This window comes from Macrosteles quadrilineatus, unplaced genomic scaffold (assembly GCF_028750875.1).
Source record: "Macrosteles quadrilineatus isolate MER2022 unplaced genomic scaffold, UCM_ALF_1.0 Scaffold_4__1_contigs__length_99947679, whole genome shotgun sequence".
Taxonomy (NCBI): domain Eukaryota; kingdom Metazoa; phylum Arthropoda; class Insecta; order Hemiptera; family Cicadellidae; genus Macrosteles; species Macrosteles quadrilineatus.
The window spans coordinates 87,136,016-87,157,224 of record NW_026542597.1 but is presented as its reverse complement, the minus strand read 5'-3'; the positions used below and the strand labels follow the sequence as shown (position 1 = coordinate 87,157,224).

General features: G+C 34.7%; 1 protein-coding gene across 1 annotated transcript; it reads left to right on the top strand.

Moving 5' to 3' along the window:
* The first annotated feature begins 224 nt into the window (after positions 1-224).
* LOC128992052 (dual specificity mitogen-activated protein kinase kinase 7-like) lies at positions 225-21,192 on the top strand. Its single transcript, XM_054415431.1, has 12 exons — positions 225-477; positions 3,464-3,609; positions 4,931-5,044; positions 6,193-6,417; positions 7,671-7,850; positions 9,052-9,275; positions 9,659-9,883; positions 10,894-11,103; positions 12,103-12,216; positions 13,382-13,642; positions 14,874-14,990; positions 16,929-21,192. Exons 1-12 carry the CDS (start codon positions 330-332, stop codon positions 17,077-17,079), a joined length of 2,115 nt encoding a protein of 704 aa, XP_054271406.1. The 5' UTR covers positions 225-329; the 3' UTR covers positions 17,080-21,192.
* The last annotated feature ends 17 nt before the right edge of the window (positions 21,193-21,209 follow it).

Sequence of the window (21,209 nt, the reverse complement as noted above, 5' to 3'; positions counted from 1 at the left end):
AAAACGAAAAGGCATTGAATTTATCGTTTTTTATCATAGTGTCCAACAAACTGATTATTACTTAAACTAATAGTTCAGTGTTTTATTATATTTTCATGGCCATTTTTGACATACATATATAACGTTTATAAAACGAACTTTCAATTTTATATGTTGGCAAACATGTAATATTGAAGTATTGAGTAGCCTAGCCAGGCAGAGGCAGACAAGAAACAAGAGGAAGACAGGTTCTAAACAAAATATCACGTTCATGTAGGCCGTGGCGTAAGTTAGATAGTGTTAAAATGTTAAGTATTTTCAACAAATAAATTAAATTAATAAAACTAGAAATGGCTAGCTCGTTGGAAAGTAAAATAATAGATTTACAAGCTCGTTTGCAGCGAGAAAATGAAGCTAACGATAAGGATCCAATTTCTCATGACATTGGAGGAGGATTTGGAAGTCCCAGACCTGGATCTGGAAAAAGGCCCCAAAAGTGTAAGTACTGTAACCTTTGCATTTACTTGAGTTGACATAATATATTAATTTGATGGTTTCATAATCTCTTGTGAAGTTTTGATTGGATAAGGACAATTTAGGCATATTACATTTGATCATTTGAATGAATAAGTTAAGTCCTTTTATGACTAGCCTACTCAACTCCTGGAGTGACAAGTATTAAGTTATGTCATTTCACTAAGTTTCGATTGGGATAAGTATCCTTCTGTCAGAATATTTAAGTAAAATCAATTTCCAATTTTAATCATAAAACATTTCTGGTCAGTTTGATATTGGCTTCTTAGTGTTGATGACATAGCCTTAGGCCTAAGCCCATAACTTACCTAAGCCTTATCATAGACTACCTAACTTAACCCTTCCTGTGCGTTTGCCATACGGTATACAAAAATCAACAACGCTCTTCAATTGTGAGCGTTGGCTGTATTCATACGCAACTCTTAAACTGAAGGTTACATGCGTACAATGCATAACTTAAGTTAATAATAGGCTACTTTATGTATTCGTCAAAAACATGTAAACATAAACGTTAGGCCTAAGTAGTTAGTTGTCTCTTGGCCATCAACAGTTACCTTAGGTCATTAACCAATACTAGTGCACCTGTTGCTCGAATTTGAGCAATTGCTAAGTATTACAGGCGTTATTTCAAAACTAATACCGTAACAGTCATAATTTCCGATAAAAAAGTCTACTCAAAGATAATGTTATAAATCACTCCACTCCAGTTATTGATAGGCCTACTAAAAACTAACTCACTCTGAAAACGAACACTCTTGTGTGTAGTTGTGTAGGCCTATGTGTTCATAAACCTATTATGAACAGCTGCAATTAAGTTATACAAATTATTCGTCTGTTTAAGTAAACAAAATCTTTCCTTCATAAGAAATACATTGGGATTTTGATGGCCTGTGGGGCAAAGCCGGAGGACTTATTGCATGAATTGTTGAAAGGCGGGGTCTACACAACAATTACTTAATTATGACACCTCGTTTGTAAAAATCAGTCCATTATTAATGGAGGAGTAGTGTCTCGTAGAAATCGCCTTCACGTAGGGTATTATGTATAAGGATTATTATTGCGATAACTTAACTTATTTTTTGTGGTAAATTTTTGATTGGTTGGTTGGCCACTGATCTTGTAAGTTAACATCAGTCTGTTTAAAAAAACTGGCCGACTACCTTAAGTCATCCTCATGTTATTGTTTTGCGCAGTCTGTTTACGTGTTCTTGAGTGAATTAAATCCAGTAAGATAAGATTAGTGGAATATTCAGTGCATTAGAACTTAGGTAAGTTAGGTACCGTAACTACCTATTTTTTGTAAATGTTGTTTTAATTGAACATAAAGTTTAGATTAAATGAACCTAAACAATTTTTATGTATTGTTTTATGATTACCTAAGTCTATTTTGTCTTATTGGCAATACAGTAGCCTAATAAAGAAGTCGTAAGTTATTGTTCTCATAATGATATTTAGCAAATTTTCCTAAGTTAAGTTAAATATAGGCTGGGCTAGCTTAGTAAGTAGGCTAACTTACTACTTTATTACCGTAGGTGGGACAGTAATTATACCTGGTCCCGGGACCGATATAACTTAAGCTAGGTAAGTTAGGCCTTGTTTTTCATTTTTATGTCTCTGGGTGCCAAAAACCCTATTGTTTTAATTATTAAATGTTATGTATCGGCCTATCTTATAGGCAAGGATAGGCCTAGATCTATACGTAGGTTGTCCAGCATAAGACAACCTAGTTTGTCCATAGACTAGGACAAACTTTACCAGATTATTAGGGAGGTCAAAACAAGCAAAAAATGCCTTAGTGGGTTACATGCATTTTTGTAATTAATAAGATGATACAATACTTGCTTGCTTTCGTTTGGACACAGTTTGTTTGCTTTGATAAGGTAGGCCTACAGGCCATGGACTTATATCCAGATAAATTATCTTAATCCCTTAACCCTTTCAGTGCTATGAAACGATATATCGTTGTCTTAAAAAATCTCCAAGAGATAACTTATAGAGAGGAAGGTCATTAAAAAAAAAAAAAATAGCAAAACGGCCATCGGTGACCTGCATGTTCATAGGCTACACTAACAACCACTTAGCTAAAAGATTCGCTTAATCCGATGATTTCGAGGTGTATGTCTAAACCAAGGATTATGAACTCCTCACTATGCCCCAGTGGTTGTAGTATATCGCTACAAACACACAGGTCATCAATTATTTGCCACACAGGACGGGATTCGAACCCGAGCAGACGAATGCCACTGGCCAAGTGACACACGCTCTAGCCTTCTCGGCTATCTGTGCTTGGAGTCAAAATCCGGTATTTAAGCTGACGCCACCGATTGCAAATAGATAGCGCTACAGATGGTTGTTCAATGCGTTACTAGGTAGCAGCACCAGTTAGTCACGGACTATTTAGATGAAATTTTTTAGTTGAAACACATCAGTGATCATAAATGTGTTCCTGAGACTTTGCTGCAAAACATTAGTTTCCCTAAAATGGCTTTATTATGATAACCTCGTCCAACTAAATCAAAGTTAAAAACAATATTACATTGTAAACTATATGTCTTTTATTTTATGAGATTTTGGTTTCAAACAATGCTATCAGAACATAAAAATGTATAGGAAAACCAGGAAAATTACAACAAAAACTCAGTTTTATTTAAAGTTTACTACAAATACCGGGATTTATCTTTGTTATATATTTTCTTATTGTCTTATTATTCAAAATTAGCCTAATTAATAAAATAATGACAACATGACAGTTAAAATTCAACTACAGGAAATGGAATTAAAAGGCAAACAAAAAAGTCTTACGAAATATGATTTATTGGCCTAGCACTGAAAGGGTTAAACAAAATAAGAAACATAATATACAATTGTGTTTTTTTTTTGTTTCTGCGACTATTCATGTATGTATGTTGAACAGATTGAATAAAGATGATTTGATTTGACATTTTTACAGTGGGCGAGATGAGTACACCAAGAAGGGCTAAACCAATAGACCTGCCAGTTATGTTCCCACAACCTAAACAACAAGACGCTCAAGAGATAGATAACAAAATGAAAGAAATCATCAAGCTCAGCGGTGTGCTCTGTATTGACGGAAAGGTAAAGCATTAAGGGGATTCCCTACCAAAAATTACCTAAATATAATATTTTTCCAAATTTATTTTTCTATAGATTGTTGTTCTATGGTACGGTATGTCCTCTTACAGAAAACCCATAAAACAATGGTCAACAGGTTTTGTATATGAACAACAATAGATTATAGTAGGCTCTGCAAGCATCCGTCCCAATGGCAAGGAGCCTAGCCAGGTTTCCCTATAAGCCTAAGCCAGCCCGTTTCCCGCAAGTTTGATTTTTCCGTGTTTTTTAATACTAAAATTAATATAGGCTATCTCAAAAAGTACTTATAGTACAAGGTTGAAATTTTCGCCCAATATTCCTTATTAGTATCAGGGTGATTGGTACTCAGCGTGACAACAGTTTTTCGGTGTAACTACAAAGTAAAAGAAGTGTGATGATGCATATAAGATTTCAAGTCTAAAATTGGCTTCCCAAAGAATTATTATAAGTTGATAAAAAAACATGTTTTTAAACTTAATACAGCAATTTCTCAATTACCTACCTGTAAAAGGATTTGAGTAGATAATGCCATTTTCGTGTTCTACATTAAATTTTGTACAAGATAGAAAACGATGAGGGATCAATAGTAAAAACTCCATTGCAAATAGATACAAAGATACAAAATAAGGTGTTTGATAAACATTAAAAAAAACATTGGTCTATTGCATTTTTCTTCACGCTGTATACATACAAGAAGCCAAATACAGTAGAGTCCCGCAAACTCAGCACTTGATAACCCGGCAGTCTGGATAACTCGGCCATCACCTGGCTCAGAAAATTAGTGATTTTTTCAGTCCGAGTTAAACATGGACACAAGTCAGCTCTAGTATTTGTAACTCGTACTAAGGATTTGTTGTACTATATCCAATGACTTAATACTGACTTGTAATATAAATATAATTAAAAAAGGCGGTTAAAAAGCTTAAAAATTGTATTGTTCTTATTTTTACTCTAGTTCCCGATAACTCGGCATATCACAAACTTGGCACCCTTCCAGTCCACATTACGCCGAGTTTGAGGGACTCTACTATATGTTAAAAACTGTGCCATTTCATAATCTTTCCAACCATATGCTACATAAGATTGAAGCTCAATTTACAGTCCATATAAATACCATCGAAGTAGAAAACCGCCAAAATTAAAAATAAAGATAGCCCTATAGTAGCCTAAGTAAGTCCCCAAAGTATTCATGTATCCTATTAATAAACTGAACAGCAGATTTTCATAGTTTCAAAATCCATTGAATATATTAAGGCTCCCAATTGAGACATTAATCACAAAAAAAACCTAATTTATTTTTCAGAAATATCATTCTGAAATCAGAGACCTTGAAGATCTCGGGGAACTTGGCAACGGAACTTGCGGCCACGTTGTCAAAATGCTTCACAAACCTAGCCAAAAAGTTATAGCAGTTAAGGTAAGTCTTGAGTAGGCCTAGTTTTCTCAAATGTTTTAAGCTTGAGTTAAGATATAATTAAATGATTTGATGTTACAATCGTTTGTTCTGCTACAATCAGTTTTGTACAAGTCAGCCAACTATACATTTATGCAGGAGCTCTTTAAAACATATTTTTAAATTTTCCTCGAGTGCAAGCTCGTTACTGTGGATGATGCGATGGCTGTAAGAACCTGCTCATTCGTAATGGATGTTATATTGATCCATCGATAAAGGTCAATGAGATAAAAACTTTAGGGATGGTCAAGTCTCGAAATTTCGGGAAATTTTCGGGAAATTTTAAATCTCGTTACACGAGACGAGATTTCTTTTTGGCTGAGATTTTTATCGAGACGAGAATAAAAAAAAAAAAAATTAAAAACGCCTGCAAAAAGTCAATGCAATACCCGCAATTCAGAAGCATGTTGTAGTTGCGTTTCCTTTGCGAAGGCGTTCTTATTTAATTAATTCTTTAAATGTAAATATTACTTTAATTATTTTAATAATATTACTTTAATAACATTTGAGAAGTTTTGTTAAGTGTAAGCAGTGTGAGGAATGTTTTATTACTATAAAAAGCCAAAAGTAGTAGGCCTAACTATTTTATAAAAATTAATATTGTTTTTATTTTATTTTAGGATAAGTTGAACTCTATCCTAACTGATATCACTATGTTTCCTAATCGTAGGCATTTTTAATAAGTTAGGCGTGATTAATAAAAAAATGTTATGCTGATGTTTTTTAATAAAAGATTGTAAATATTCTTGCCTATTATCATTATTTTTGTATTTAAACAGTCATCTAACAATGTTACAAAATCAGGTAAAAATTTTGAACGTGCATTTCCCGTTGTGTATGAGAAGGGAAATCCCGTCTCGATCTCGTCTCGAAATTTTATGAGAAATAAAAAATCTCGTCTCGTCTCATCTCGAACTAAAAATCCAATCTCGTCCATCCCTAAAAAACTTGATAGGAAATCATATATTTTCACCTACTTTAATGCATATTAGGCTTATTTTAGAGATTCCTCACACCCAAGCATTAAATTGATTTTGAAACAGTCCTTCAGAAAATTACTATAAATATGCTACCCTAACTACATTTCAATCACGATTAACTGATCTCAACAGCAAATGAGGCGTTCAGGCAACAGTGAGGAGAACAAACGTATCATCATGGACCTGGACGTTGTGCTCAAGTCGGAATGTCCGTACATCGTGCAATGCCTCGGCTGTTTCATCACGGAAGCCGATGTGTGGATCTGTATGGAACTGATGGCTACTTGTTTTGACAAACTGCTCAAGCGACTCAGGTCGCCCATACCCGAACAAGTGCTCGGCAGAATTACGTTGGCTGTGAGTTAATTTGGCATGTTTATTATAATTTTGGAAATTCATGGGAAGTAAGACGTATTAGTTTTGTAATGGTGGCAGGGCGTCTCAGTGTCTCCAATAAAGTCGATTTAATGATAATATGTGCATTTTAATAAAAGTAGGGATTCAAGCACGGTACTTGTAGGTTTTATAAAAAGGCCTAATTGTAAATTATCCACTTACATTGTAAAAAAGGAAACGATTTTAGACCCTCCTATATTGCAACTTTGATTTAAAATACTACCTAAGGAAATGAGGCCTTTTGAACATACATAACATTTTGAGTCTAAGGCTCAGAGGTGAAATAGAAATCAACTTAAATGTTGAGAAATGTTGAATGTTGAATAGAAGTAGACTACTCATTCCATAATCATTTTTTAGGTTACTGCAAATTAATAATGCTGTTAGTATAAATTTATCACCTGGTATTTCCTGGTATTTTGATGATTCATTTCATGGAATGTATTTGGGTAGGCCTACATTGTTATTGAAACAGATTGCAAAACCGCCACAGTAATTTTGTGTGTTGCTTCCCAGTGTCGCCACTTTTAAAACTTTTTTATACCGTACAATCCGTACAATAATGGTTCATCCCTTGCCTTGATCATGTTCCACCGGAGAGGCCTGTGACAAAAGTGATAAAAAACAAAGTTCAAACTAACCTCAAACATTTAACACTAATACTGAAACCCCGGTCTGACAGGCCCACGGGAATTTTCAAAAACGCATGTTGGCAACACTGTTTACTTGGTAGATTCCATTCCCCGAATACCTTCCCCCCTTTTCCTCCCCCTACCTATTGATATATCATTTGTTCATTTTGCATGGGTGCCGTGACCTTGACAGGTCGTCTGTTCATAACATGTCCGTCTCAGAAGCCCAGCGTTAGTGTATTTTAAAGCGGGGTCTCACAGACCGAGGGTTTCGGTTTGTGTGTTTCTAAGCGGGGTCCATTATTTTTCAAATGGGGTCTCACAGACCGGGGGTTTCGGTTAACGTCAGCCTAGGTGGGGTTTCGGTATTAGTGTTAAACAAAGAAATTACAGTACTACACTTAGCTTAGTCACACAATAGTTTGATACTGAAATAATAATCAAAAATCGTGTTAGATAACAACAGTTTTCTTCATACTGTGTTGTTTATTGTGTTTCACTTTATGTTTGAACTAAACTTTTACAACAATAGTTTTGCTTATATTTTGAATTTTTATTTACATATACCTGTTTACTTGACAGACTGTGAAGGCTCTACACTACCTGAAGGAGAACCACGACGTAATCCATAGAGATGTCAAGCCTTCCAACATCCTGGTGGACGAGAAGGGCAACGTGAAACTGTGTGATTTTGGCATATCTGGAAGACTTGTAGATTCCAAAGCCAAGACCAAGAACGCTGGATGTGCTGCTTATATGGCGGTAAGTTGTTCGAGGTTTATTGTGGTTAATGAGCAAGCTGAGAGGTCAGTCCAGTTGAAAAGTTAGGTGCTGGCATTGCCATTGCGTTGATTAAGCTGGATTGCCAGTGTCACAGTCTTTAATTTTAAAGCGGGGAGGAGTAGCAATTCTAGTTTAAAACCCGTTTCACACTGAGTTTGCTAGGCGTAACCTTTAGAAATTGAGGCTAGTATATCTTTATCCTCAGTAAGATTTATTTGGGGGGGATTGATTCCTAGTTGGGATCAGTTTTTCAATGACCGTTTTTCAAATTACTACGATTTTATTCAATTCAAATTAGAATGTTATGATCCAAATGGCAGTTTTGTTACATGTTTGATTCAATTCAAATTAGCTTGTCTTGATGTAAATGGCAGTTTTGTTACATAACCATAAACTAGGATGCTCATATAGCTGGCTTATGGTGTTTTTTTTCTGTAAACATTCCCACAGAACATTTTATAAGCTTTGTGATACAAGTACACTTCTTTTTGGGGAACAGTAGAACCACGCCAATCTGATCTTGGCTAGTCTGATTCCTTGCTTAAAAAAACCGACTTTCTATTGTCTATTGATTGTTGTAGCAGTAGGGGATATCCTGACCATTTTCTGTGGTCGTACGTGTGGACATCATCACCGTCTTCTGCAATAGCAGCTGAAATCCCGTTTTAATCCCCTGTGATATTGTAATCCTTATAATTAATTTCCCTGATCGTGTAGAACCCTATTTATGATCAATAACGGAAACATCAACAGCATCTTCCGTGATCATGGTAAAATGAAAATATTAAAAGTCTCCCGCGGTCACAGGGACATAAACATAATCATCATTCCCTCGATCGTGGCAAAATATTGAACATCTCTTGCGGTCATGGAAAACATGGTCATCTTCGACTATTGTGGGAAAATCCTGAACTGTTCTTTGGATAATCCTTCCTTTTTACTGTTCCAGCCACGGGCTCGGTAGGCCTACTGTAGGTGACGGATTAGCGGGGTTGTATCTTATGCCTACCATGTTTGTAATTTATAGAAGTAAGGTGAAAAAAACAAAAAAACAGTAGGGATAGGCTTTCCCAGATTTATAAAGATTAGTGACACATAGTAACTTAAACTTTTTTGGTGATTTATTAGTTAATTTTTTTCTCTCTAAACTATCAAATCAACATGCTGAAATGTGTTACAGCCGGAGAGGATAGACCCGCCAGACCCCCGGCGGCCGGCGTACGACATCCGTGCGGACGTTTGGAGCCTCGGCATCACACTGGTGGAGATGGCCACAGGGGTGTTTCCGTACAAGGACTGCAAGTGTGACTTTGAGGTGCTAAGTAAGGTGATGCAGGACGATCCTCCAGCTTTGCCCACTGACCAAGGCTTCACTCAGGACTTCCAGAGCTTTGTCAAGTGGTGGTGAGTGTCTCTACGACCTTTGACTATGGTCCCTTAGACATTCTGTTCCCTTTTAAACAAAACAACATCTTCCGCTACAAGATAAGTGGTTTTGAAACTCACCTGGTAATCAAAAAGTTGTCGGTTGGATACTGAGATGATTGAGCAGCTTTTTGATGGTTTTAAAGTATCCAGCTGTCCTTGATCAGTGTTCTTTGAAAACATATTAACAAGGTCCTCCTGGGTAATCGAACATTTGGCATTAGTCAGCTACAAAGCTCACACATTCCTATTCCATTCTGTACTCATCCTTGACTCATATTTGGTTTAAAATACATGACCATCGAAAAAACATTCCAAATAGAGATTAGTGTAACATTCAACTTTAACTTGTTCTGTTGCAGCTTAACGAAGAACTACAAAAATAGGCCAAAGTACAGAGACTTGTTGGACCACCCGTTCCTCAAGTTGTATGAGAGAGAGAGCGTCAACGTAGCCTCGTGGTTCGGCCTCACGCTGAGTCAGATAGAACCTCCGGCTGCTGTCACCCCTATACCTACCCCTCTACCTGTGGCTGTCCCTATGCCTGCTACTGTACCAGCTGCCGTACCTGTGTCCATGGTGCAGAGGTAAGTTAAGGGATACACACAAGCTTACTTAAAAAACTACAAACAAATCATGTTGGCCTCTGGACACCAATAAATAAATCAATCTCAGGTCTAGGTCTTTCCGTGTTATCCCCTAGGGTAATAGGTACTTTCTTAAAAAAATCATTGCTCCTGCCAAATATGAATTTTGGGTACTTCACTACTTTGGTATCATCCAGAGGCCACCCTTATACAGCGCTGCGGCGGTGATGTTAGGTTGGGTTATCATAAATATGTTTGTAGGACTTTCCTTGTTTTGTTTTGAATCCAACGTTACCAGATGGTTCATACTTTCGCACGCTAAATCTCCTCCAAGTAGGTCAAAGTAATGTCGTTGACCGTAGCGCGCGCATCACCTGTCACCGCCTGTATCTGGGGTATTTGGCGGGCGAAAGTATGACTCATCTAGTATTGTTCAATTCATAACAAAACAAGGAAAGTCCTACAATTATATTTATTATAACTCAACCTAACATAACCCCCGCAGCGCGATGTATACCTACTTGGCGGAGTATAGCGGCGGCAACGCAATCAACTCAATCCTTGCTGACATCGCTGCCTTCTGGGAGGCAACACTCAAAGGCCTCTTTTTGTAATCATGTCAAATTTGGACAGTAAGTCAATTAAGGTATGACTGGAGTATCCCAATTTTACTGTTGAGCTGAGCTTGATCGATAATCTTAGGCGGCACACTTCTATCTTCGTCTACTTAGTGACTAGCAAATGGTTTTAGGCCCAGGAAAGTAAGGTAGACAAAAGGTTAGGTTCCATCATACAATCAGTCCATATTGAAAATTAGGTAAAATTTCAAGCAATGGTATCACGCTATCGAGAATTGATTTTTAGGTACATTGGTATCAAGAATTGATCAATTTTGGTATCGACTCATTACTAGTTGAAATTAATTACTTTGGTAAGATTTGTTGGACACAGTTTTTAGATTAACAGCTTTTACTTCATGTACTTCCTTAAAGCAAACGTTTCACTTTCAGGTTTACACCACCTCCCCCCTCGCCATCCACTCGTAGACACGCCCCTCTGCCTCTACAACACCACCGGTCGCTGTCGGAAACCTGCTCGTACCAAAGTAACGGAGAGCTGCCCAGCGGACGGTATTCCCCCTTCAGAATGGGCGATCCACCTCCTATCTCCCCTCGCTACCAAAACACAACTCCTGAGTGGGACAGGAGTAGGATGTACAGGTAGGATTGGTCGTCTAAAATAGGGGTGTAGATATTTCTGAAGTTGTATGTTTTGACTTTTGAATATGAGTAGAACTAGTCCCATGTCATAGTAGTAAAATAATGGACGAGTTAATTAAGCCGCAGACAAACTGTGGCACTCTATAAGTGGCTTATTTACTATTTTTATAGAAAATTAGTAACAGCCGGTTACCAATTTGATAAATTGGGAAGAACACCATAGTCAAAAGGTTCTCACGGTTCACTAAGGACCTGGTATTTGACGGATAATGAGAAACTGTGAATGAGGGTGCACAATAAGCTGTTCTAGCTGCGATGCAATCCTATGGTCACTTGTAAGCCTGGCCCTCTGTAAAAAAAAACAAAAAAAACAGCCGGTTCATATCTTGTCTGCTATTGGTTGTCTACTTTGTTACTTGAAAGGCAATGGTGTCAGGTATGAGTAGGGATAGACGGGATTGTATTTATACTTTGGGACGTTACTTTAATTTCTTTCCTAAATTTCAGGACATGATTTTTCTCTCTGGCCAAAAATGAGTGTTAAAAATGTTGGGTAAACATTCTTGCAGATGGTAATAATGTCAATAAATTTGCGGTTTTTATGTCACTGGGCTATACAATCATGCTAATGATAGGACAAGTTACAAAAACAGGAAGGTTTTGTAGGTAACAAAAACTGCATAATTAAACCTAGTGTTAATCTTTCTTGGATTAATTTAACTTTGCACAGGTATATTTTGAACCTTAAAATATACTTTGAAATATGCCTAGGCCTTTGTAAATATGCCGGTTAGTTTTATGCTGGTATATTGTGTTGAAAAACAATAAACACTTAAGTTACCTGAACAGTGAATATAGTTTCCCTCATTGGCTAGGAAAACCGCCACTGCTTAAAAGATAAATGTAAAATTTAGGTACTCCCTACAATTTAAAATTCAGTCATAATATTATATTGTCTTGTAATCGCTTGGGGTGTTTAATAAATGTGTTTTGTTTCAGTGGAATCATGCCTTCGCCCATCCCCACCAGGAAGAGGTTCCAGGACCCTCTGCCTGGTAACACTAGTCCCCTGATGCTGCAGAGATTCCACCATCAGCAGAGTCAGCACAACAGGTCAGTGGGCTTGCAAACAGAGGGTGGGTTCGAGGGGGTCATTAAAAAAGTGTAAGGGAAAAACTGAACGTTAATTGTAGGGATGGACGAGATTGGATCTTTAGTTTGAGATGAGACGAGACGGGATTTTTTATTTCTCATAAAATTTTGAGACAAGTTCGAGACAGGATTTCCCTTCTGATACGGGAAATGCATGTGTGAAATTTTAACATGATTTTGTAACATTTTAAAATACCTATTGATTTATGGCAGATGACTACAGAAGTAGTAATAATGGGCTAGAAACATAAAAAAAAACATTAGTAGGCGTATAAAACAAACTTTTTAATTAGGCCTACCTTATTAAAAATTACTCTTCCACATAGGAAACGTGGTGATATCAGTTAGGAGATAGTTCAACTTTGAACAATACAAAATTTATCAGTCTGCATCATCAGTCTTACTATAGTCCTCGCCAACCTAACTTGAGGCAGCCCAAGGCCGCACTTCGTACATCTAGTGTTGCCTTGGGCTGCCTCAAGTTAGGGTGGCGAGGACCATAGTTCAGTAGATATCACGTAACAATTTTTATCTAATTATGATTAAAAAATATTTGAAAATGCAAGGTGAGTTAAGATGGGTAGCAGAATTTTGCAACAATTTTGTTAATAGTTTTTTTTCTTCACATTTTATGGTATAATACAGTTGGTTACTTCGAGTTTAAAAGATTTTAGTTTTGTAAAATGGATATTATTATATTCTTTTCAAAGATTTTGACTTTAAAATATTAGTTGATTTTTGTGATTATCCTGCTGTAATTCGTTTTGCAATTGGGTTTTTAGCATCAAGTCTAATCTAGTTTCTAGATCAACACATTTTTCCTGAGTGACAAAATTGAGCTGATTCCCTAGATATAAGTGATAACAGATCACATAAAAGTCTTGCTTTGTGTTAAATATCCATCCCATTAAAATTGTTATAAGATAACATGAGATGCAAAGTTTTTGTAAAAAAACAAACTGTTGATATATTCATTTAAGGTTTTATTTCATCTTATATCCACTGCATTTCCTTCCCTGTAATATTACTATATCCTGATGATCCGTCCAAAATATGTACATTTGTTTGCCAAATATTGAGTCATCTAATCCAAAATTATGCAACTAAAATGCAATGTTTTTTACAGGTCGACGTCGGTGTCGCCGTGCAGGCAATACACCTCGGAGACTGTCAAGTTGGAGGACTCTGGCAACAAGAAGCGGTACTCTTCCTTCGTCAAGCTCCAGGTGGGGGGAAGCCTACCTCCCCCTCACAGCCCCGAGCCTCCGCCCCGCCACAACCGTATGACCTCACCACTGCTCAGGAGGAACTTCATAGAAACCTCGTCACCGTCTCCGGCCCGCAGGACCTTCCAGGAGAGCAGTCAGTCACCACTGCTGTCTCGGAGGTTTGTTGCGAAAGATTGTTCACATAGAAATTCTAAGGTATTTAATATCTGAGAAAGTTTTATACTTTTGAACTCTTTGAACTATTCGGTATTTAATTAGGCCGTTCTTAAGTATGTTTGTACTCATTTTATGTTTTATATGTTATCCCCTTAGCAGAAAATCTAATTTCGGCTTGGATATGTTGTAACGACTATAATCTTTTTCCTTTCTATAGTTAATTTTTTTTTGTACTAGGGATGGACAAGTCTCGAAATTTTAAGAAATTTGCGAGATAAAAATATCTTTTTGGTTAGAGAAAGATTGCCTTTGTTCCAAGACTTTTTAAAGACGAGAAAAACAAGAAAGCCTTCGCAAAGGAAACGCAACAACAACACACCCCTGTATTGCGGGTATTGCAGAGGATTTCTAAAGGCTTACTGTGTACACATCAAAAATCGGTAAAATCACTTTATCCAGTAATTCGTTTATCTGTTACTGTACTGGTTATAAAAGGATTTACTTTATATTATTTCATCACTAAGATCAGGAGTAACATCGTACAAGCTACTACAATTTTCTTTCATCTCTTATAGACAGTTTTTGTTGTGATACAGTTAGTTGTTTTTTTCTTATTTAATTGATGTCTATTTGCTTTTATTATTTTGTACACTTTTTGTATCAACCGTTGTAATAAATGGTTAGTTGTTGTACTCAAGCTGTTGTTTTAATAGTGCTTTATTGTTATTTTTTATTAACCATTGTTATACTGTGCAAACGAATAATACCCCATAGTAATGATAAAAGAAAAAAAAATCTCGGCTCGAACTTAAAATACAGTCTCGTCCATCACTTCTTGGTACTGAATTTTTTTGTAGTTTTAATCGACAGGGGCCAAAATTTTCTCTTTGGTATTCACGTATCCTTGTACGACACAGGTAAAGCTAGTAGTTGTAATACCGTATACTTGATTATTTTTTATCATAACTCTTTCTTGAAGAAAACAGATCAGCATCTGAGTGTAATCTGAGGGAAGAACACTCTTTACTGAGATGGTATCTGACCTAATACCATTGACTCTTATCAAAGTAAAAAATATACAAATATGACTGTGAAAACCCGTAAATGAAACATGAATTTAAATTTCAAAATTTTAGTGGGAACCTCGTTTCCCAAGGATTTATCTTGAGTGTAGATTAAAGCAAAAATAGTGGAATACAAATGAAAGAAATTGCATTACTGTATTGTTTGCAGGCATGTTTCGCCAGCACCCCCGCAGCCCCCACCTCGTAGACTATCAGACTGCAACTCCGTACCAGGGTCGCCCCGTCGCCCCGCCAGGTTCCAACACACACCTGAGCCACAGCGCAGGTACTTGCACGACCTCTAACATCGCTACCACTCTAGCTGTAATTTTACAGATTCACTAAGTTCCTCGGTCCATTTGACCATTGTGTCAGAAATTTCGTTAATTCTAGATTTTTTAAACTTGACATGTTTTTGGTTGGATTTTGTAGGTCAACTTGCATAAGATGTTATTTGAAAGCTTATTGCGGATGTTTTCCGTTTAATCAAAGCACATAATTTTGTAATAGAAAATGTCAGCAATAATCTTTGAAATAATGTAAAGTATGACCAAAAATGAACCCAAACAAGGAATTGCCCGAGATGTATGTCCTTTAGTAGATCCTTTTTCTGCCCTTGAGTTTCACTTAAAAAAGATCCTGAACTACTTGAAAGTAACATTACAATTTTGGGTAAAAAAGGAAAGCTAAAAAAATACATTCTGTAGGAAACCTCAGATTATTAAATGCAATTTTTTGTCCTATAAAATCTCTTAAGCTTTAACTTCTAAGAAGAAGAAATTATTTCTTTAAATGCTATAGCCCCAATAGTTTATGATATTAATTTATATAATAAGATGTTATGACTTTTTAAGATTGTGTGAAGGATTGTAAGCTAGTTGTAATATATTCTGAAGGAGAGGGATCAAAGATTACTTAGTTTGTTGTTAAAATCCATGGAAAACACAGTTTCATAACAGCTTTGTGTATAAGTTTTTGGTTTTAATGTCAACAATCGTAGAACGCAATGAAAAACAAAAAATCTTAAATATTAGTTGCTAATTGTTGTAGAACTTAAAGATTCAGATTTACATTTTATTTTGTTTTATTAGCACAGTTGGAAAAATGGAAGGAACTTTTTGAATACTTGATAGAATTAATTAACCAACCTAGGCTACTTTCATATCTATTATATTGTTGAAAATCAGTAAACAAAAAAAAACATTGTTTTAAAAATATATTAGTAAATTTAGGCCTATATCTAAATATTTTTGTACTTTGGTGAAAGGATTTAGAATTTGGATGATATTATATTTTTGTTTAACAAGAATTCATTTATTCACTTCTAATATTTATTGGGTTATCATTTTTTAATTTTCCTGGAACAGGTTCCCTCAATGTAAAATAATCAGTGCATTTTGAAATTGACACTTATTGATTTTTATAAAAAAATATAAGTTGTTATAATATATTTGTTGAGAAAAGATGAACTTTAACTCTATAGAATTATTATTAGTTCAAGGCAAAAGGCTAAACAAATCATAAACGACTCATATCTTTATCATTTATTTCTTACATTGTATCAAGTATGCTTAGAAGATAATTTTTGTAAGATTTATTTTCTATTTTTGTTTACCATTTTGTAATTTTGAATGTTTGTGTTGTATTTGTAATCAAGTAACTGACACTAGTTCCATTCATCCTAATTCATTGCACAATCATACTCATAGCAAACTGTCTGTAGAGGAAATAATAGATGTCTCATTACACATTTCACTTGCTTTTAGCTTTGGCCACTCGATAGTTGGTGGTTTTGTGGCACTTTCAAGGTTTGCCCGATTTAATGTCAAAAGATTCATAACTCGTAGCTAAGATAAGATAAAAAATCAATTTGATTTCTTCAACACATCCTAGATATCAAGCTCTTGGATTTAGTATTTAAAATATCAAAGATTTTTTTGTCTTGATATTGGAATTATTTGAGTTTGGTTTTTACTTTTGAACTGTCTTTTTGCAATTTATAAGTCATTAGGAGAAGATTCACACTTTTAGTCAACATTACTTTAGTTATAGGATTTATGCTTTTAAACATCTTTAAATTATAATCAAATTTTGCATGTTAAACTAACACTACTATTTCCTCGAGGCAGACCCTTCCTTTCCCACGGTTGATTGAATGTAGTTCGGTGGTGGGTTACAAATTTTCTCAATGAACATTTCTCTAATCTGGCGCCGTTTTCTCTAGAGTGGTGCACAATCGTGAAGTGGTAAGTTCGTTCCTCGGTAGTGCCAAACAACTAGTAAACAAAGCGGTTTGGTACTCGCATCGTCTGGTGTCTGGCTCGTCGAGCCGCTCGGAAAAACATCAAACTCACCACGTAGCTCTCGGAAACTGAGTTGCCAACTTGCAACACACAAGGGTATTCTTGGCATGAACCAACTATCAAAAACCTTTTCAAAAGACACAAATTAATCTACCCACTCTTGTTTTGCTGGTAGATTATGACAGAAATGTTAAGTTGTATTACATAAACCTAACAACTGATTGACTTGGAAATTGTGTAGATTTTTAACCATGCCAAAGCATCAAATAATTGGTGATCAAAAGTTCACACATATTTTCAGAATCAAATTTCCTCTGGAATCGTCGTTGGTATATGATTGTAAATTATGCATCTCAAATTGATCTTACTAAATCCTTGGTGAATGATCACTCAAAAAGGTTGTTGAGAATCAGTATTTTAAGTTTAACAAACCCCATCAAATATTGTTGCTCGTGGAATCATTTTGTTGTCAATATTTCTTTTGACAGATTTTTTTTACTTGTGTAATTGATTTTATGATTCCTTATCATATCCATTTTTCATTTTCCTTCATTACCCGATTTTTTGTATCCTGATCAAAATTACACTTTGGACCCGCTTTTATCACCAAAGATTAAATCCATGGTCAGTTTCAGTGGGTTTTCTTGTGCCATTGTGTTTGATGCAGACCAGTTTTTAAGCATGTCCAAAGATTTGATTTACAACTGATCAGTATGTTTTACCACCTTTAGAGTTTAACAGTTTGTATCATTGTAAATAATCACTATCATTTTTGTGTGTATGTGTTGCAGTTATATTGGCCTTCAATTCAAAGTAAATATTTTATCCCAGATCCCTGAAACTTTATCAAAACTGAGTGTCAGAAGTTTTTTTAATTCTCTATCAACAAGTTGAATCACAAATTGTTTACCTTATAAGTCTATTAATATTTTTGTTTTAAACTATATACTATATTATTTGTAGGTATAAACAATTTTACCATGAACTATTTTATCAAAATATGTTTTCAATTTCAAATATTGTGGCTGAACGCAATTTTATGTGATAGTTTTTACATGTAATACAAAAGTTCAAACCATTTTTGTATATAATCATGGAAGATTTACTTATTAGGTTTTGATTAGTTTTATCGTGTACTTAACGCAATTTATATAATCTTAAATATAACCCTTTTTTTAAATCCCTCGCTATTCCAAAATAAATGGAGTGCATGTCGCAGGAAGACGAGAGATGGCTTTCGATGGTCTTTCAAAATTATAACGTTTTAAGTATGGTATTTTTCGCTTGTGAAACAAATTGCCTCTGCTGATATTATAGGTGTCATTATTCAGTTTTACCACAAAGAAGTAAGATACAGAGAATACACGCTTATGGGACAAGCGTGCGCTTTTAGCTCTGGTAAGTTTTGGCAGAAATGTACTAGTATCGAGCAAGGAAGAGCACGAACGGCAATGGCCACATCATTTTTGTTCAGCAGTTGTAGCGCACTGGGTCTTCCGAATGTGTGAGCTCAGTACGTGATGGCGATAGGAGAGCGGACGAGAGTAGAATTTGCTCTAGACGCCAGCGACTGGTGCTAGACACCACTATGAATGTATCTGTTTCTTACTTCTCTGTGGTTTTACGCTTGTATTTATGTAATCACGTCTCTGTACAGTGCCTGATATAAAACATGTATCTGTAATTACTTGTAACAAATTGGATTCTGTAAGTGCACTGGAAATGTAAATTTCAAGGTGTTTTTTTAAGTTGTCGATGGAAATTCAATCCCGGGCCAGTTTATTGTAGTTTATCCTGAGATTGTAGGATTATGACATTTTCGGGGTTAAAAAGTATCCAAGCTATAATGAAATGAATTTAACAAAATAACTCACAAAATTTTCAAATAAAAATGCTGGTAATTTCACATAAAACAGTAAAAAAACTATTTAACTAACTTGTTATTTACTTAAAAAACATTAAAAAGTATATTAGATGGCTTAAGTTAATATAAAAAGGACTAAGGATCATATTTTCCTGAGTCTAACTTCTATATCAGAAAAATTATTATTATTGGCTTATATCGATGTCATCAATCCCTTCCCTATGACTCTGTTAAAAATCTTCCAATCAAATATGTACACAGCTATTTAAATATAGTTAGTGTAGTAGCTGTGTCTAAGTTAAAAAGGCAATCAATTGGAAATTTTAACAGTTGAAATATTTAATTTTAAAAATAGTCGTTTGGAATTTTCTGAATTTTTGGCAGTTTTCAAAACTTCTGTTTCTTTGTATCTACATACTGTACTGACTGTGTTTTGTCATTTTTCTATTTTTTGTCCTATAGGTAGTTAAAAAGTTATTTTTTTATTTCAAAGAAAGGTAATTGGAAATAATGTTGATGATGGATAAAAAAGTATTTGTTCAATATAAAAGGTTTTAAGGGGTTACAGTATAATATTTATGTTTATTTTGAATCATACTTATCGAGGGGTTTGTATTTTTATAATCCCATAATCCCTGGGATGAAAAACTTGCCCTGGATTGAATTTCTTAGTCATCAAGCTTGATTGAAATATAATTGAATTCATGGCGATTCATAACGCCTGGGGTAAAAACGTAGATTTTATTTTTAGGATAAAAAAAACTGTGGTATTTTGTTTGAAATTATTTAAGGCAATTTAATTTTTGGTACTGTAATTTTATGAGTAATTTTAATTTAAACCAGTACAAGTCTAGTTTTTAATTGGTACAAGTATAACTAATTTTTTCTAACACTTTTAGCAATATTTTTGATTTGGTTTTAACTTTATTTGGATTTTAGTAACCTTAAAGTAAGTCATTGATTAAGTTGTGTCTATTTAATTCTGATTGAACTGTAATGACCCTAATCATTTAACTTTTTACTATACATTTTAAATAGGGAAAGTAAAAGTTAAGTTCTTGAAGAATGCTGGTTTACTATGAATTGTATAAGGACTTGTTGAATATCTTTTAAAGTTGAAATCAAGTGGTTTTTTTAGTTTTCAAGCTGTGCCATTTCATTAAATGTAGTTAGCGACTGATTGTAGTTAGTCACCGTTTTGACTGCTCATTTAACATTGTTTTATTAGGTCTTCAGAAATGTGAGAAACTTTTTCACTAGTTTTGGATCTTTTCCATTACATGATTTCAAATTTATATTTTTTTTTTCAAGAAAAATTGTAATAGTTACTTTGAATGTACTCATGTTCATTGATGTTTGGTAAATAGTTTTTCTAACTTTTTTTGCATGAAGCGAGAGATGGTACACAAATTTTTGAAGGGAAGAACAAAAGGAAAAATATTGTTTTTGCCATTCAGCAAAATCTTATTTTTTCAATACATGCCTTGCGGTGCTAAAGTCATTCTTTCCTCCTAAGGGCAAAACAAAATTAGCTTGAGTCGAGGACGTCTATTGTTGCTTGTGTCTAAAAGAGCCACTTCAGGCCCTAGTGATGAGATTATTTTGTTCCATAAGACATTTTGAGTACAAAACAATCATGTTGATCAATTTGTTTAAAACTGTCCTATCTTTAACTTGACCATTTTTTTAATAACCAAATCCAAACATAAATGTTTAAATCTGATTTTTTTTAAATGAAGCATGTAGTGGAAATAATCACCGATTTGCTCATGTCACAGAATTAGTTTATAAAATGTAGTTTGGAATAGTTTAAACATTTTTTTATTTGTTGCATTTTAGTAACAAAAAATAGCAAATAGTCACTTTTGCCTTATGCAGGTTTATGATAGAAAATAGCTTATTCCCTATGGGAAATTTGCTGTTGCCCTATGGGAAACAGATTTAAAACTGTTATTCACATTCACTGTAAAATTAAAATAATAAAATGCACAAATTTTAAAATTTTGTATTAGATAAATTTTAATATCTTTAAATAGAAAGTAAAATTTTTTAGATTCATGTCACCACTTTTTCGAGCTTTGATATTTTTGTAGCAGCAATCCTAGGAACATAAATGTGAATTTTGTATAAGGCAAAATAGTGAAATTGTTTTGTATTTTGAATACACCTGAAAATCATACAACTGGTTCATTTTGTAACAACGCAATTTCGTTTAGTTGTAAAAACATAAAATTGTAATTTCTTGATAATTTATTTTTAGTTGAAGATTAGGTTCTTGTTAATTTATTTACGTTGCTTATATTATATTTTTGTCTTGTATATATTTTCCATTTTATTG